Here is a 19,399-nt window from a genome sequence, read left to right as displayed (position 1 = left end):
GGGCCGGGAGCCGGGCCAGGCGCGCGGTGCCGGGCCGGGGGCCAGGCCGGGCCAGGGTCGCAGTGCCGGGCCGGTCCGGTCCCGCGGGGCCGGGGGCGCGGGGCCAGTCCGGGCCCGCGGGTCGGGGAGCCGGGGAGCCGGGCCCGCGGGTCGGGGAGCCGGGGAGCCGGGCCCGCGGGGCTGGGAGCCGGTCCGGGATTGGGGACCTGGGCCCGCGGGGCTGGGAGCCGGGCCGGGGTCGGGGAGCCGGGCCGGGCCCGCGGGGCCGGGGAGCCGGGCCCGCGGGTCGGGGAGCCGGGCCCGCGGGGCTGGGTGTCGGGGAGCCGGGCCCGCGGGGCTGGGAGCCGGGCCGGGGTCGGGGAGCCGGGCGCCGGGCCCGCGGGGCTGGGAGCCGGGCGCCGGGCCCGCGGGGCTGGGAGCCGGGGGGTGCGCCGGGCCGCCGGGGGTGGTCGGCCGGGGCCGGCACCCCAGGGCCCGAGCCGACCCAGGCTGGAGCCGCCGGGGGGCCAGCCTGGGCCGCGCCTCCTCCCCCCCCACACACCCCCTTACCTGCTTCAGGCTTCCCGTGAATTAAATGTTCGCGGGAAGCAGGGGAGGGGGCGGAGACTTTGGGAGGGGGCGGAGTTGGGGCGGGGGGCGTGGGCGGGGCTGGGGGCGGGGCCGGGCCCCCCGGGAGTGTCCTCCATTAGGAGGCACAAAATATGGTAACCCTACTACCTGTAATTTATCATCTGCCATCCTTTCCTCCTTACTAGGATATAGAGAATCCCCATTTATAGATCCTCCCCTAAGGGATATCTCTGTCTGTACCACGTGCTCCTCCACTCCTGTCGGCTTTCCCCCAGTCCTTAGTTTAAAAAATCCTCTATGACCTTTTTAATTTACATGCCAGCCATCTGGTTCTGTTTTAGTTTAAGTGGAGACCAACCTTCCTGTATAGACACCTCCTCTTCCAAAAGGTTCCCATCAGACCCTGTCCCTCCCACCCCCATCAGTGCCCAGGCCACTCAGCAGCTTTGGCCTTGGCACCTCCTCCCCCCATTTGTACAAATGTTCCAGCACCCCAGGCTCATTGCCACCCCTCCAGTGATGGAGTGGGGGACAAGAAATGAAGGGGGAATAAAGGCAGCTTGGAGGGGGCAGGGATTGTTAGTGGGTTATAGATTGTTGTAATAAGCCTTAAATCCATGCCAAGAAAGCTATTATCTCCAGCCAGGCACTCAGATACCACAGAATACACTCCAAGGAGAAAGTCTGGGATATATCTCTTAACACGCTCAAAACCACCTTCACCAAACAAGGACACTCCACCACAGAAGTAGATTGCATCATGCAACAGGCCATCCAAATACCCCCAAAAAAGCTGCTTCAATACGGAAATCAAACCCCCTCCATCTGCACATCCCTAATTGTCACCTACCACCCCACACTGGAACCCATACAGGGTATCATTGAACAATTACAACCCATACTCGATGGGAACCACATCCTGAAAGAAATCTTTCCTGAACTCCTTTGTCAGGCCTTCACACACACACACCCCGCCTTGTCAAGTTCATCATCAGAAACAACTTCCCCATAGACCACTACACACCAACTCAAAGCAGCACCAGACCCTGCAGAGCAACAGATGCAAAATCTGAAGACATATCTCCTCTACCACAATGAGCAACACCCCCCCATGACACACCTTTCAAGATCCATGGGTCCCCACATACCTAGCACAACATGTGGTGTATCTCCTCCAGTGCGCTAAATGCCCCAACAACTATGTGGGTGAAACTGGACAATCACGATGCTCTCGAATGAACTCACACAGGAAAGTGATAAAAGACAAAAACACCATATCACCCTATGGATGAACACTTTTTACAAAGTGATCACTCTATAACTGACCTCTCAGTTCTCATTCTCAAAGGAAATCTGCATACCTTCAAAAGATGAGCCCCGGAGCTTAAATTCACTTTGTTAGATACTAAAAATCATGGACTGAATAGAGACACTGGATTTCTAGCTTATTACAACAATCTGTAACCCACTAACCCCACTACCACCACCTCCATGCTGCTGTTTTCCCCTCTCCCTTCCTTCCCTCCTATGACTAGAGGGATGTTAATGGGCCACTTCTATAGGTGCCGACTCCATAGGTGCTCCGGGGCTCAAGCACCCACAGAAAAAAAATTGTGGGTACTCAGCCACTGTCAACCACAGCTGTTCGGAGGCACCGCCAATGAGCTGTTTGGTGGCTGTGGGAGGCGCTTGGGGGAGGACAGAGAGCAATGAGCTGCTGGTGGGGGTCTTGGAGGAGGGGGCGGAGTGGGGGGGTGGGAAGAGGTGGAGCAAGGGTGGGGGCCTTGGGGAGGGGACAGAGCAAGGGTGGGAAGAGGCTTAACAATGACAGGGCCTTTGGGGAAGAGGCAGAGTGGGGGGCAGGGACTTGGGGAGGAGCAGGGGTGGAGCACCCTCAGGGAAAAATAGAAGTCAGCATCTATGGCCACTTCACCTTGAATGGTCCCTTGAAATATGTATTAGCTACTTATGCTAAACAATCTATTTCACTTTATAGTTAGCTATGACAGTGAGTACGTTTCCTAGGCTGGAAGAAGAACCATGTAAGCTCAAAATCTCTCTCTCTCGCTCTTCCCTACAGACACTGATGCGATCAAAAGCAACTTCACCCACCTTGTCTCAGTCAGGCCAGGCATACACTACGCACTTTGGTATAACTACGTCCCTCAGGGATGTAAAATTGCACGCCCCTGAGCAATGTAGTTATATCGACCTTAGCCTCCTGTGTGTAGACAGCGCTATGTCGGTAGGAGAGATTCTCCCAGAGCACCAGCCCTGGAGTGGCGGACAGGTGGAAGGCGCAGCTTCTAGTCCTGGAGTGCCAGGTGGGGGGACAGTGCGAGCATTGGCTGCAGCTGTCTGGAGTCCCTGGCCGCAGGCTGTCCCCCCACTAGACCCAGACCCAGCCTGGGGTCCCGGCCACAGAGGAAGAGCCACAGAGCACCGGGAAGCAGGAGGAGGCCTGGGTGAGGAGCGTGGGTGGGGCCATGCAGGACTGTTTGTGGAGGCTCAGCCTCCCCCGGTCTTTGATACCCATGCCCATGGCTACCGCGTCTCACGGAGGTGGAATTATTAAGCCAACGGGCAAGTTCTCTCCTCTCGGCTTAGAGCATCTTCATTAGAAGCTCCAGTGCAGCTATGCCAATGCAAGTTTGTAGTGTAGACATGCCCTAAGCCTACTCTAGGTGCATTTTGGCTGAGCAAGCAACCCTTCACATGGTCCCTGAAGAGCTAATTGAAATATGAAAGTGCTAAGAGGGTGCTGCCTACCACGCAAGGTTTGTTGGCTCATTCTCATGCACTTAAGGAAGTTATCAGCATGTGTTTTCAGAACAACAAGCTCATCGTATAGTCCTCTTAACATGCATGGAATAAGGTGTTCCAGTTGTGGTTATGGAATTTACTGGCACTGTTATGGCCAATTTTTTTCAAGCCAGTAAAGATTCAAAAGGTCTGGTGAGGGAAAGAAACTTCCTTTTTAATGGTCTTTTTCCACCCCAACATTTTAAATTAAAAAATTATAAAATTCTTTACAAAAAAATTAATCCAAGATAACCTTATGGATGCACATTTGAGTATTAAAGCATCAGGGAATAACACAAGATTGCATGTGTAACCGTAACTCTCTCCTTTATGTGTATGCATTATGGTAGTCATTAAATCAGTGGTCCCCAAACTTTTCACGATCACGCTCCCCTCGAGTGCTGCTGGGCCATGATACACCTCTACTCCAGCCACAACTCATTAATTTGGGGGGGAGGGAAATCACCAATTCCTAGAATATGGATGATTGTGAGATTTGAAGCAGTGAGGGCTGCAGTACCAGGAGCACAGCTGAATTCCGAATTTATCATTCAGGTCAAAAATGGGGCTCTCTTCTTAAAGGGCAGAGGCTTCGTCATCTATGGGCACCTCTCCAGATGACCTTCCAGGAGGGAGCAGCCCTCATCTATTTTTCTATGAGCTTCTGTTTAGGTGCTTATACCACGCCCATTACCACAGTATGTGTGCCCCTTCAAGGGTGCCTTAAGCAACGTGACTAGCCTCTGTTACCTGTGGTTCCTTCCCCAGTCCACTCCCCAGGGGAAAAGTTGTGTGTGGGTTTTATGTTTGTTTGATGTGTTTGGAGTTTTTATTAGTGAAAACAGGGTCCAAGGAGCGCGCTTTGCTTTTGGAAAGGAAAGTGATGAGGTTTGAGGTCGTTCTTAGTCCTTGCTGGCGTCTTGGACCAGCCCCAGAGAGAGGTCTGCTCCCTGCACAAACAAACTTTGCAGCGGACACTTCCATTGTGGAAGCGAAGCAGAGCTGATGCTGTTGATCTTTCAGTCCCTGCACTTTGCTGCCCCTCCAAAGTCTGCTACGAGACACAGCTGCCGATACCCCTGTAGGTAAGTGATGCACAGACAACATTGCCTAATGCTTAGCAGAGCCCAGTACTAGGAGGAGACACAAGAATGAGGGGAAATTCTCCGCTGTACTAAAGCCAAGCCACTTTGGGGTGGGGCATGGCTGAGAGGTGGTCTGGCTGGAGCAGACTTGGGTGCCTGCGATTCCCTGCAGCTGCAAACCCAACAAAGCTATGGCAGCAGAAGGCACAAGTTAGGGCAGCCCCAGGGCTGGCTTAGAGTCTTTCTTGGCTGGGAGCAGCAGTAAAACAGGGGAGATGCAAGCAGCATACTCTCCATCTCTGCCTTGACTCTACTCCTGGGGCAGCGATCAATGTGGCCCAAGTTAAGCAGTGGTGCCAGCAGAATTGTCTCCGGGAAGCACCTCCAGCCAAAAAGTTGTACAGTGTCTGAATCATAGTCTATGGGAGGGAGCCCTGTCTACAAACACTCAGGCCTGCTGGTTGTTTACCATTTAAAGGGACAAGACATCTAAAAGCTAATCACTTTTAAGAGTTGTGATCCACTTTTTCCTAACAAGCTGACTGAGGTAAAAAAAAGGATTCCTCTGCACAGAAAACCATATCTTGATAAGATGCCACATGAGAAATATTACAGCGCATTGTCCATGAGGTTGTGTCTTGGTTTAAGTGTATTTCCTAAAGCCCTGATAAAATAGCTGTAACATGTACTGAAGTCCAACAAATATACCCAAATCAATGAGCAGTAACTAGCTAACACCTAGCAAATGCAAAGTCTATAAGGCAAAACAAATAAGATTTTCTGTTTAAAAAAAAATGGAGATATCCTCTTTCCTAGAACTGGAAGGGACCTTGAAAGGTCAGTGAGTCCAGCCCCCTGCCTTCACTAGCAGGACCAAGTACTGATTTTTGCCCCAGATCCCTAAGTGGCCCCCTCAAGGATTGAATTTATAACCCTGAGTTTAGCAGGCCAATGCTCAAACCACTGAGCTATCCCCCCAGCTTCTCCACCCCCATCAAACCTAAAGCCTTTTCCAAGGAACTGCAGGGGATTTTATGCTGAGCTCCTCTACCACTGGGCCTTGAGACAAGGTTATTGTCTCCTCTCTAGCCTGTTTCTAAATGGAAAGTAGATTTGCATGGCTCGCCTTCCACTTTTGGCAGTGATTAAAGTAGATTGAAACCAGATCTCACTGCACCATCCACTCAAGGGGTGGGTGGGGTTGTTGGGAAGTACTGCTCCCCCAAGCTGTGGAGCTGCAAAAGGGGAGAATGACATTCTGTGCAGGAAGCGTTTTACTGTCACTCCTGCAGGTCCCTGTATTGTCTCATACACACATGCTGCCTCTCTAGATGTTTTGATCAGGGAATGTATCCAGCAGTCCTATCTAGGAAGTTTTATAATAACTTACGTTATGGGCTTTCAGTTTGCCCAGGCCAAAGGTACAAAGAAGATATTGAAAAAGAAAGGAGGAGAGAAAGAAAAACCCAACAAGAAAAATGGATTGCCCTTAAGGAGAAAGAATTTTAGGAAAAGACAAGATTGGACTGCAGGATACATCTAATCTGGAAAAAGTCCCCTGGGATGGGGCAAATACTCTGAGCTTTTTTCATTGCCTGGGCAATGACAAGGATAGGGAGGAAAGAGAGCAATTACTCACCCTCCCTATTGAGAACCTTTTCGCTTCCCAGGAGGGGGCGGGGGTGGAATCCCTTAGGAGTGATTTTTGTTCTGTATCCTACTCCCTCTTGAGTCTTGCTGCTCTCATCACATGCCAGCAAACAGCACAAGGAGCTTGTGACCTCTTTGCAAGCTGATACCTGCCTCCAACTATACTGCCCACCATGCTTGTCTGCTGAGAGCAGACTGCAGTTTCACTCCTGCTCCACTGAAAGGATTCCATTCTGACTCTACAGCTTAGAGTTACAGTACAGTATATCTCTGAAAGCAACAAGCCAGCAGTGTCCAAAGGAAATTATTTAATAGCTCATCTTAAATAACATGACAATGTCAGCATGTGAACAATTTACACCTGTTAAAGGTTGTACAATATTTCCTGTTATTTTTACAATATATCCAGTGCATATGTTTGGAAAATATAAACTAATATTCTCCTGTCAGTGTTTCACTATATATTCCAGAGTCACTATTCCTTAAAAAGCAAAAAACAAAACAGATTGACATTGAAACAGAGGTGCAAAGCAACATGATATACAAACAAAATGGGTTTTTAATAGAAAAGAACAGGGTTAGGAACTTAACAGCTTTTTTTTTTTTAAATTCAGCTTTACAGCTGCAATCTATAAATACAGAATACAAAATGCAAGTTTTACATGCTATTTCCCCCGATATTTAGTGTTATTCCAACTGAAGTTTAACTAGCAGTGCTCTTCCAGAATAGAAAAACGCATATCTTTAAGAGCAATAATATTATGTATTTACATATAAAGTTATGAAGTGTTTGAGAATATAAATTAATAACAACACAGACACAAAAAATAAATTTACTATGAAATAAATAATTCAACAGGTTTACATACCATGGAATCTGTAGAGTACAAAAGCAGTTCATTATAATATATATAATATTATAATATAATATACAATATACAGGTTATAGGGCCCAATTCTGCAATCACTTAGACATGCGTGTCACTTTAAGCATGTGACTAGTCCTGCTGAATTCAATGGTACTCCTTGTGGGAATGAGCCCTACCAACAGCGGGTCTGCTCACATGCTTAAAGTTGGCACATATTTAAGTACCTTGGTGAATCGGGCCTAAATGATGGCAGGATCAGGCCCTGCAACAGACTTTGTATGAGCAAATGGAAATGCTGTCATGTGTTTGGTCTTATTCTTGTGAGCTGAGATACTGTTGGCATTCAGGGTCGCCTTTCAGCTCAGGAGATCCAGGAATTCTTTTCCCACTCCTTGGATAGACACACCAACATCCAGCAGGCTCTCCAGCCAGCGAAGTTTCACACTACGATGATTGGGGGGGGGGGGAGGGAAATGACACTATGAAACTAAATGCATAAGTGTTTGGAAATAGCAAGAACTAGAAATCAGGAAGCTGCACTGCACAGGCGTTTTGTATTATCACACCCTATTCTTACAGAACCTCTCACCCTCCTCACTCATGGCTTAGATTTTAGAAACCATTTAGCAACTGGGCCTGTGACCCCAGTTGAACTACGCTGGATGCAATATTGCAGCCTACTAGTATTTAAAGCAGTTTGCAAAATTCGGCTTGCTGACTTCCTGACGGACAGTCATAAATTTCTCCTGGGGGAGGGGGAGGGAAGGCAGAGTGTAGAAGCTGGGGGTAAGAACATTGACGCAGGGGCCTGATTCTCACTCCACTGAAGTAAGTGGGAGTTTGGACATTGATTTCAGATGGTGCACCTAAGACAACGGCATGTCACTCTGTGTTAGAATAGAGCAAGGGGCGGGGGATTGGGTTGTCGGGGTGTGACAGAAGGATGAAATCAGGAATGCAAACAGTGGAGACTGTGGGTGTGGTGTAAATTTAAGGGACCTCGAATGGACTGGTAAATTTTCTTGACAGTTTTTCAAGGTTATATTAAATCATGACAAATCATCCAGAATTTGGAGATTCACGCTAGTCTCAGCCATGAAAAGAAAGATATGGACTAAGCAGGTATGGATGGAGTTTAGCCTAAACTCTGAATTCCTTCCATGTTATATTTAATCTGGACTCTTATTATTTGAATATAGTGTTGTGATTCTTCTAAAAAGGGGAGGAACTTAACCCATGTACATGGTCATGCGTACAAGACTTCTGTGAACCTGATATAATAGCCAAAGTTTGTAGATTGTTCTTAATATCCATTCGTAATACATCTCATAATGGCTTCTTAAGATTCATAAACAGTATAGTTAATCTGATCAGTAATATCTTCCATATGCAATGTATTCAACTGTATTTTGTGTTCTATTCTTAGAAGGATAATCTCATCTCAAAACATGGAGGGTAAAATCCTGACCTGATGTCCATGGGGCCCTAGGGTGACCAGATGTCCCGATTTTATAGGGACAGTCCCAATATTTGGGGTTTTTTCTTATATAGGCTCCTATTACCTCCCACCCTCTGTCCCAATTTTTCACACTTGCTGTCTGGTCACCCTAGGCCTAGTGTCACCCACAGTGCATAGATTTCCTTCCCTCTACATAGGCCTTATTACACAATCACCATGCTGACTACAAAGCATATTGTGAATGTAGATCGGCTACGAATGCCATAATGGATTAGGAGCATAGAGATGGAATTTGTTTAAGGATAGGCAGGAGGTTAAAGTACTTTGGAGGGGCTCTGTACTGCATCTGTTCTATGTATAACAAGAGGACTTTGGCCTCCTTTTCTGCTAATCTGAGCATTAAGATCACATAAAAAGAGAAAAAAGAAAAGAAACCCAATTTGCTCCAAATCTGAAAACTCAATATTCTTATTTTCATGATCAATTCATATAGTCACTGAAAACTCTGAGTTTGGGGATAAGTGATTATAATGGAAAGTTGGCAGTAACTGACCACTAGTCACAGTAGCGTGAGAGGGCAATAAAAAGAAAAATACCTGTTTGCTGTGGTAAAATCCATTCTTGTTGCAGTTTGGTAAATAAAATTTGTATATGTCTTCTCCAGTTCTCTGTTGAGCTTTAGCTAATTTATCCAGTGCTCTGTAGAGATCTTTCTGGCAAGGTCCCTGAAAGAATATTTATATATGTAATGTAAATGCTAACTTAAAAAAAAAAAACCCTGTAAAAATCGGCATAAAGTCAACTAAGAGATGAAGCTGCAATTTGGGCCTAAAATCTTCATTTTGACATATTGCCTGCAGTTTCCATTCATGTCACTAACTAGGAACCAAAATGGAATATTCAAGGGTGGGATTTAGCCCTTTGTCTTTTAGTCATTAGGGTTATTTTCTGACCCCAAAAACCTGAGGATTTATGTTCCTAAATTCCCATGCATTCCCCTTACTAAATAATCACGTTAATGGTTAGACACTATTGGCCATATCATCAGTTGGTATAAATCAGGATAGCCCTGTTGACTTCAAAGAAGCTATCCCAGTTTATACCACCTGAGGATCTGGCTTTACATTTTCAGGCATGTACGTTTCCTGTGTTATTTTTAATGTATACAGAATAGGCTTTTTGTAAAAATGAATACCATAATGTTTGTTGCCCTCTGTATGTACCATATTGATATTGCAGGAGTAGATGGCAAATTCAGTCAAATGAATTCCTGATACATGCACAAAACATAATAAAATGTTTCATTTTCAAAGATTCTTACGTAAAAATTATTTTCTGGTATTTATTTTTGCAAATAATTATAATACAGTTAAACAATTGGACATGGTTGTCAACCAATCCTTAAAATGTACTGGACAATAATTTTATAGCAAAGGATCATATCAAACAGTAATAAGAAACAACAAAATCCAGAAAAATGTAAAATTGAGGGTAACATACGCTCTGTAATTCTCATTGTTTAAAAAAAAAAAAAAAACAGCATCACTGCATGAACAAAGAACTGAACAGTAGCCGACATGTTTAATGTTGAATAATGGTAAACAGGAGTGCTAAGATCAAACTAATATTTTTACTTTAGCAAAACAAAAATAACCTGAGTGTGTGAGCCTGCAAAACTTTACATAGTGGAACCCTCACGTAAGCACTTGTGGCCTCAATTCAGGAAAGCACTTAAGAAAACATAAAGCTCAACTTTAAGCTCTGAAGTCAATGGGACTTAAACAGAATGCTTAAAGCTAAGCATCTGCTTAAATGCTTTGCTGAATACCAACAGACTAAGCACATGCTTCTGTGCTCCTTTGAACTGGGGCCCATACAAGTAAGGACTACTACTGTAAGGGTTGCAGGATTGGTTCCATACCACATCTCTATCCAGTTTAGATCCATCCACGTTCTACAAATACTCTGGATGATGCCTTCTAACTTCTATTCTTTGGTGCCCTCAAGTGGTGCTTTAAATTACTGATATACACACCACGCTGGATATTAATAGTCTGGCAGTGTCAAATGTAGACATTAATCATTATTATTGGCCTAAATGTTTTATGTGCACATGTTTAATATTATTTTGTGATCGTAAATAGGCAAATATATGTGGTATTAGCTAGTATCTCATTATCAGTGTCTGGAATTTCTGGGCATTGGAGAGCTATGACATAATCAGGTATTTATCATGGGATAAAATTTACCTCTGTGCAGGGGCTTACAAGGGGCTTAAGTGATACAGAGACCTTTTGCATTTACTTCTAATTTGCCTATCATTTAAGCACCCGATCAAGATATTCCAAAGGAAAAGGGCTATTGGCCGGTTGCACAAAATAATGTGAAGTCAATGGAGCTGCTAGGCTCATATGAAAATTTCATTCTGAATTTTCTGAATTCTAAATCAAAAGTTTATTAATAAAATGCTGCTTGAAAGCTTGTAGGAGAACCCACCTGCTCCTTCCATTTCTTTAGTTCGGTGATTCTCTTTGCTTTCATGTTTTCATAAGCACTGATGGCGTTCCAAGGCACAGACTTGTCCTGGCCAGTGGGAAACGTCAGTTGATAGTTAAACAGCTGATCCTGTGCTATTTCAGTACTTTCTGGAGGTGCATCCTCAGGTTCCAGAGAGTCTATATGAGAACAACGTACCATTAGGGTAATAATCTGTGATACAGTAATCTTCTGCATTTATTTGAGTAAACCAATACAATGAGTCTAAGAAAAGTCAGTTAGTTCTAGTAGCTCACACAGGAATTAAACTGTACTTGTGTATCACAGCAAAATAAACCCGTCATAAATTTGTGTCAACACAAATATAGCAGAGGGTCTTTCATAAGCCAATTATTTTGTTACCATTTAGAATGCAAACTACTAGAAATGAATGATCTCACCCAACCATGGTATGCAGTGCAGGTGGTGGGCTAAACTAGAGGAGACTCAAATCAACATTGTAACCAATTTGGAGCCTTCAGTAGTGTAAGGAGGTGCAATTTTCAATCTTGAAAGGGATTGCCCCAAACATGTACTCATGGCATGTTTCAGTTAGTTCCAGGGCCTAGCTAACACATGCCAACAAAATAATTCATCCAGATAGGCAACAGATCTGGCCAACATGCAGTAGATCAAATAAACAGGGACAAGCCCAAACAATGAAGCACTCAGGCCCGGATTCAGCAAGGTACCTGTACCTAACTTTAAGAACGTGAACAGTTCCATGGAAATCAACAGAGGCTGTTAGCACTCATTGAAACTACTCATATGGTTAAAGGTAGGCACATACTTAAGTCTCTTATTGGATCAGGGTCTTAAACAGTAAAAAACAAGTGAAAAAAATATCAATTAGTACTTTTCCTGTGATAATATTTTGGGCAAACTGAGGGGGACAAGAGTGTAAAATCACCTACTGGCCCTTTTTACCTGGATTTCAATCACAAAAATTGCTGAAATTCTGCAATAATATCCAAATGCATTTCTCCTTGTAATGCATCTCAGCCACTTGAGCAACTGTGTCTGGTTTTGCTCTCAGTGCAAAAATCTTATATCCACTACCATCTAACCATTTGTTACAGTTCAAATTAAGTTTTTCATGATCTTCTGACCATTTAACAAACAAGAAAACAATAGATTCATCTGAATCCCTTTCTAATGAGATGTAGCTGATTCTGACTTTTCCACAACCTATGTTTTGGTTTCTCCCTTGTCCTGCCTTCTCACCTTGATACTGCTATAAGCTTGTCTGAACCTTGGAAGGGGATGTGTCTGAGGGAGAGTGGCTCAAACGATGGGAAATTTTGTCTAGAAAAAATTGCTGATTCTTCCCCCAACCTTGTTTTGTATCCAAATTTTAAACTTCTGTAAATTTTCCAACCAGCTCAACCATAGCTGATCATTGTCAATGCCCCTCTCCTTCAGTGGTGCTGGAACTAGGGGTGCTGCTGCACCCCCTGGCTTCAAGTACAAATAACAAACACCAAATTCATGGTTTCCATCAGCAGCACCCTCACTGTAAAAATTGTGCCAGCACCCTCGCTCTCCTTCTATCACTGCTTATTCCATGCACCCTGTTCCCACAGTATAATCAACATTAGAGAGGCTTTAAGTTCTGTATAGCACCTGCCATAAGAAGCCTGGAGTATATGTAGGGAGAGACAGTATTGATATACCTGCAGCCTCTGCCATCCGCATCCCTTCTGCATCTGTTGTTGGCAGGCATGCCCCTTGCCCACGGGTCAGGGCATACAGGGGTCTGAGCTCCCCTGGCCGCACCTGGCAGCTGAGCCCCTGGCCACAGCGCGCTGTGTACACCCCGCAGGCCTCCCCCATCTGGAGGGCACAAGTCTGGCAGCAGCCACAGCCCGGCTGATGGGCCCTCTCTGGGCAACCGGCAGCCACCGGCGGGCACAGCGCCAGCTTCTCCTCCGTGCAAGGGGCACAGTGCAGCGGCTGGAGGGCGGCCCCGAAGGCGAGGCGTGGGCCGAGGAGCAGCAGCCAGCAGCCGCAGATCAGAGCCCTTCTACTGGTCATGGTAGCGGGGAGCTAGGTCCGCTACACCCCGTGGCTACAGGCTGCAGAGGAAGATTATTCACAGGCGAGCCCAACCGCGGCCCTTTATACCCTGCTTTGCCTGCCTATTAATCTTTAACCCCAGGTTAGCTATTATCTGAGCGGGAGGGTTGGAGAAGCATCCTGTCATTGGTAGTTCGGATCCCCGGCCTCTCTCGCCCCCCTTCAGGTCTCTTCCCCCCCCCTTTATTAATTTTTCTCTTTAAAGTTGCAATCATACTTTTATTTGTTCCGCTCTGCCCCAGCCTGCTTGAAAAACAGGCGTGGGAGTGAGCAGGGGGGAAACGGATGGTGATGGGCTGTTGTTTTTCCCTCTTTCTCCTTTTGTTTGTCACCAGACTCTCCTTTTTCTGGACGCTCAATAAAGATTTAAATATAAAAAGGAAGGAAGGGGGAGGCGGCGGGGGAAAACCCCTTGACACAGCAGCAGCTAACCTAATAGCTCCACAGCAATGAAGGAGGGGAAAAAAACACAACCCCCCCTTGTTTAATTTTCGTCATGTGGCTGTAGGTTATGAGGACACAGACATACCAAGCGAGAGGCCCCGAGGGCAATAAAACTATCAGGATCCGGTAACTACTGAACGCATGCACGTAGGAGCTCATGTCATTAACCTGTTTGGAAGGATTGTTTAGCCAAGATTGGTCTGGTTTCCTGTGGATGTGCTCAGTTTCTGCTGCTCTTTGATGAAAGTTACGGGGGGCGGGGGAGGGATCTCAGCCATGAGCACTTGCTGTTGTGGGAAAACAATGCTTGTCAAACAGATAGAGAAGAAATGTATCTTTTCTGCATCTCTCCGCCACTTTGCCTCCCCATCTCATCTCAAATCTCATCTGACAACATTTGTTTTCTCTTTTGCATACAGTGGTTGTCACTAAAATAAAGGAAAAAGAAATCAACCTTTACTGCTGTACCACAGTAAAATAAATGTATCATAGCATTTGCACTATGTCCTAGACTTGAAATAGCAAATTCCTCAGTAAAGCCAGCTGCTGCAGTGTGTGAAATGGTTTCCTTTTTGTTCTTTAAACTGAATTCCTCTCCTCCTCTGCTCCTGAAAACATTTTGGGATACATTTTGCATGAAAGAAAGTGAAATAAAGATGCATTGTACTGTGAATTGTTTTGCATTGTGTCCTTTGGTCCTGTCTTCAAGCTGAAGACATCCCCCATTTACAGCTGGAGGGCTACATTTTCAAAAGTGACTAGTAATCTTAGGTACTCAGCTTGACATATTTTGATGAGGTCTGGTTTTCAGAAAATGCTAAGCACTGACCCTCTGAAAATCTGGTTCCTTTAGGTGTTTTCAGTTGCGTACCCAAAAATCAGAGCACTACAAATCACTAGTCACTTGCAAAAGTTGTAAGCCAGAGTATCTCCAGTGACATTAAAAGAGTTACTCTGGATTTACATTGATGGAAATAGGAGCAGAATTTGGCCCAAAGCCCTGGCACAGGAGTTCCATGGTAAAAGCACAGCACTTGTGTCTTTTCCAAGTCTGATGCTTATTTTCTCATGAGTTTATACATTCTTCTCCACCTGCAAATCTTGCACAGAAAGAAGCTAAGGAGTCCCCAGGCAGTCTGCTGGGTGAGGAAAATTACAATTTTGTTAAAGTCTCTTAAACTAGTTACTGGAAATGATAAAGACCCAAAGATCATATATGTTTTTGCTTTGAAGTGGACTATTTGCACAGAATTGAGTATAACTACTGACTGTTCAGCATCAAGAATCTCCTGCACATCAAATGACTGTGTAGCACGTATTTTAGCAATCCTAATTGCTATCTCAAGTTCCTTGAAGCAAAAGGGGGACATGTAAAGAGGTGAAGCACTTTCACTACAACAAAGTGCAACCCTTTCTAAAATGTTTTGTTTGTTTTTAACTACATTATTAAGTGGATGGTTTAAAGGAAGAAAATGCTAATGCATATGTTACCACTCCTAGTTGAGTATTACCAACAATAGGTCTGATCTGCCAAATTCTGATTCAAATCTTATTCTTCCCAGGGTCCCTGGTGTTCAGGTCCTTAGAGTTTTATTTTTGGTTCATTATGTTGATAAGAGACAGCTGCAAATACCTGAGCCAGATCAGAATTTTTTCTATTAGTTGGGGGTATGTGGCTCTGGGAATTATTCAGACTCACCTCTAATTATGAGCAAACAAAATCATGAATTATACAGTATCCCGAGGATTTTTTTTTTCTACAGTTGCTGATGCACATCAAGTTATAGTCCTGCTTCTCCACTGCTTTCCATCTTCTTTGGTTATTTACACCTCTGCACAGAGAGGGTAAAAATCTGCTAAACCAGATGTTACATGGGTTTAAATGACTGCCCCAAGGTCAAGATGGTGGGGAATCAGGCTCTAGCTATCTTTTACTATGTAAGCAGTTTACTTACTTTAGAACAGAACAGAACTACCTAAGACAGCCGTAATCAATGAAGTGATGCTAGTGCAGCTGTTTATGTATGCTCTGTTTGATGTAATACTACAACTTCCCAACCCAACCCACATCCCTGACCTTGACATAGCTTTAAAGAACACAAACAGTGCAGATAAGAGTCATAGGATAAAAAAAAGTGTTCACCGTGTAAAACTGTGTTTACTGAAAACTGTTGACAGTAATTTTTAGGTGTTCTTACTAGTGTCATCTTATCTGAGCTATTCATCATGGAACAGCACATGCATCATAGTCTCTGTGTACTCGTATGCACTCACCAGTCTCTCTGTCATTTCATTCAGTGACCTCATTTTGTATGTTAAAATAAGTTGCTTTTTTTAAAGAAAGATACGATTAAGGAGCTCCCTGAGGGATCATCTCACATAAGTGTTATGTGAACCTTCTCTCAGTGTACGGAAACATGGAGGTGATCATTGCTCAGCCTTTTCCCCTATTCAGCGGAAATTCAGTAGTCTTGTAAAATAATGTCCTGCCATTTCTGCTGGCCGTTCCCCAGGCAGTAGAATCATTGTTATAATTTCCCTCTACGTGCGATATTGATCCTGAGTTCTAAGTTTAATATCCAAACTGGTCCTTGCACACTAGAGAGCAGCAAATAATGTATTCAACCAACTTAGCCCTTTATTCTCTTTGAGAAACTTGTTTGAGTTTATGATTTTTCTCAAATGTATTCATTATTCAAATTTATTTATCAAATAATTTCTAGGAATAATTGTTGGTCTGTAGATTGCTCACAAGCAGTTTCTTACAAGTGTCTGAAATTACATCTATTGTTGGTTAATTTTGATTGGATACACAGGTCACATGGTGTTGTTTCTATACTCAGAATGGATAAGTGTAACTCTTACGGTATGTTTACACTAAACACTTAAGTCAACCTATATTAGGTCAGTTTACAGCCACCACAGTAATTACTGCAGTGATTCATGTACATACAACCCACCTTGGGTCGGTGGTGTATGTCCTCACCAGGTGTGTGTCCTCACCGACCTAAGAGGGGCAGTGTGGGGAGCAGAGAGCCTGGTCTCTCAGCTATGCTAGCAATTCCCTCCTGGGAACTATAAGGCCTTGGCTACACTGGCAATTCACAGCGCTGCACTTGCTGCGCTCAGGGGTGTGAAAACCCACCCCCAGTGCAGCGCTGTAAAGCGCCAGTGTAATCAGCGCATGCAGCGCTGCCCGCTCTCTCGCAGCGCTGCAAGCTATTCCCCTCGGAGAGGTGGAGTACTTGCAGCGCTGTGACAGAGCTCTCACAGCACTGGCGGCACGACTACACTTGCGCTTCACAGCGCTGCCGCGGCAGCGCTGTTAATCCACGAGTGTAGCCAAGGCCTAAGTCACATTGGCTCATCTGCCCCACAGGCTCCCGGGTTCCCGGTGGTCTGCCCTTCCCCTCCCTCAGCTCCCTGTTCCCTGCGGGGAGTGCACTTCTTGCCTCCCTGTTCCCCGCCTGGAGTAGTCCGTTCTTACCCTAGCTCCCAGCTGGGAGTGGGGTTCAGCCACCCAGCTCTCCAGGGGAGTAGGGGGTGGCTGAGCTCTAGGTGCCAGCTTTCTTGTCAATTTCACAGATCCACTAGAGCAGTGAGATTTACAACAGAGATAACAGCCAATGTAAGTAACACAGTGTCTACACAAGCACTTGGTCTCCCTAACTCAGGGGTTCTCAAACTGGGGGGTTGGGAACCCTCAGGAGGTCGTGAGGTCATTACATGGGGGGTCACGAGCTGTCAGCCTCCACCCTAAACTCCACTTGCCTCCAGCATTTATAATATGTTAAATATATTAAAAAGTGTGTTTAATTTATTAGGGGGGGTCGCACTCAGAGGCTTGCTATGTGAAAGGGGTTGCCAGTAAAAAAGTTTGAGACCCACTGCCCTAACTACACTGACATAAGCCCTACGCCTCTTGTGGAGATGGAGTTATGTCAGTGTAGTAGGGCATTTACATCGGCAGGACAAGACTGCTGTAGTATGGACACTGACATAATTAAGTCAGTATAAGCTGTCTTAGGTTGACCTAACTGTGGTGTGTAAAGCAGGCATATGAATCAGAGCAAATACTCAAGTTTGTGTGTTCAAAATTTGCTTTTCACAAATATTTCCCAGCATTTGCTTAAAATTTGCTGTTTCCATTTACTTTCCAGCAAGTAAATTGGGTTGCTAGAATATTTGCGGGCAGATGTGGGATTTTCAAAAGCACCTCAGTAAGTTGAGAGCACAACCCATATGGAAAGTCAGTAAGACTTATACTCCCAAGTACGGTTGCCAGGCATCTGTTTTCGACCAGAACGTCCAGTCGAAAAGGGACCCTGGCGGCTCCAGTCAGCACTGCTGATCTGGCAGTTAAAAGTCTGGTGGGCGGCTCAGTGGGGCTAAAGCAGGCTCCCTGCCTGCCCTGGCTCCGTGTGGCTCCCGGAAGCAGCTGGTATGTCCGGCTCCTAGGCACGGGGGCAGCTAGGGGGACTCTGCACGCTGCCCCCACCCTGAACGCCACCCCCACAGCTCCCATTGGCCAGTAAATGTGGGGGCAGTGCCTGCAGGCAGCATGCAGAGCCCACTGCCCCCACTTTGCCTAGGAGCCAGAGGGACATGCCGGCCACTTCCTGGGAGCTGCCTGAGGTAAGCGCCGCCTGGAGCCAGCCTCCATGCATCCCTCACCCTCTCCTGCACCCCAACCCCCTGCCCCAGTCCTGAGCCCCCTCCCGCACTCCAAACCCCTCAGCCCTAGCCCGGAGCCCCCTCCTGCACCCCAAACCCCTCATCCCTGTCCTCACCCCAGAGCCCGCACCCCCAGCCGTATCCCTCACCCCCTCCCATCCCCAACCCCCTGTCCCATCCCGGAAGTCCCTCCCACACTCCAAACCCCTCAGCCCCAGCCTGCAATCCAGAACCCCCTGCTGCACCCCAACCCCCTGCCCCAGCCCTGAGCCTCCTCCTGCACCTCAAAAACCTAACCTCGGCCCCCACCCCATAGCCCACACCCCCAGCTGGAGCCCACACCCCCTCCCGCACTCTGAACCCCTCAGCCCCAGCCCAGAGCCCTCTCCTGCATCCCAAACCCTTTATCCCCCCTTATTCCCAGCCTCACCCCGGAGCCCACACCCCCCAGACAGAGCCCTCACCCCCTCCCACACCCCAAACCCCTGCCCCAGCCTGGAGCCCCTTCTCACACTTTGAACCCCTCATTTCTGGCTCCACCCTGGAGCCCACATGCCCCCTCACTCCCTATGGCACCCCAATCCTCTATCCCAGCCTGGAGAAAGTGAGTAAGGATGGGGGAGAGCGAGCGATGGAGGGAGGGGAAATGGCGTGAGCAGGAGAGGGGCCTCAGGGAAGGGGCAGGGTCTGGGAGCAGGGCTGAGGCAGGGGACAGGGCAGGAGTGTTCAGTTTTGTGCAATTAGAAAATTGGTAACCCTACTCCTAAGTCACTTTGGCCCAGATGCTCAATGCAAGTTAGGTGCCTAAATACCATTAAAAATCTGGCTCTTAGGCTCTTTTGAAAATGCCACTTACTGACCACAAAATGGGGCAAACACAACTCCTAGGCCACACAACAATGGTCCTGCCTGTCCCTTTCCCATCTAATTCAGAAAGTGGCAGGTGTGTGCAAAAAACAGAGTACTTACACATTTAAAGAGGAGACATTCTATGTTTTTCTTTTTTTTTAACAAACACTTGTTTTTCACTTTCCGCAGGAATCCTCATAGAAGCTGAACTTTAATGTCCAGTGTGTCCTTTACTCAAAATTGAATTAACCACAATAATTCACTACTAATTTACTATGTACTGTACATCAATAAATGAATCCATTGACAATGATGACATCCCATGTGCCAAGTTATGGCTGCACAGTGCAGCTAGGGACATGCCAAAGAAAGGGAGGGCAAGATGG

At 46.2% G+C, this 19,399-nt stretch overlaps 1 protein-coding gene across 1 annotated transcript; it reads right to left on the bottom strand.

Moving 5' to 3' along the window:
* Positions 1-7,145: 7,145 nt before the first annotated feature.
* IGFBP1 (insulin like growth factor binding protein 1) lies at positions 7,146-13,388 on the bottom strand. The gene is made up of 4 exons (XM_005300403.4): positions 12,644-13,388; positions 10,932-11,110; positions 9,032-9,160; positions 7,146-7,420 (listed from the first exon to the last, which is right to left on the bottom strand). The coding sequence occupies exons 1-4, from the start codon at positions 13,002-13,004 to the stop codon at positions 7,289-7,291; spliced, it is 801 nt and encodes a 266-aa protein (XP_005300460.1). The 5' UTR covers positions 13,005-13,388; the 3' UTR covers positions 7,146-7,288.
* Positions 13,389-19,399: the final 6,011 nt, after the last annotated feature.

Source organism: Chrysemys picta, chromosome 2, assembly GCF_011386835.1.
Source record: "Chrysemys picta bellii isolate R12L10 chromosome 2, ASM1138683v2, whole genome shotgun sequence".
NCBI classification, from domain to species: domain Eukaryota; kingdom Metazoa; phylum Chordata; order Testudines; family Emydidae; genus Chrysemys; species Chrysemys picta.
This window is presented reverse-complemented; position numbering and strand designations above follow the sequence as displayed.

Coding starts and splice junctions, on each gene's coding strand:
- IGFBP1 (XM_005300403.4), bottom strand. CDS start 13,004: ATGACCAGTAGAAGGGCTCTGATCTGCGGCTGCTGGCTGCTGCTCCTC. Junction 9,161..10,931: donor TAAAGAAATGGAAGGAGCAG/GTGGGTTCTCCT, acceptor ATATTCTTTCAG/GGACCTTGCCAGAAAGATCT. Junction 7,421..9,031: donor GATTTTACCACAGCAAACAG/GTATTTTTCTTT, acceptor CAATCATCGTAG/TGTGAAACTTCGCTGGCTGG.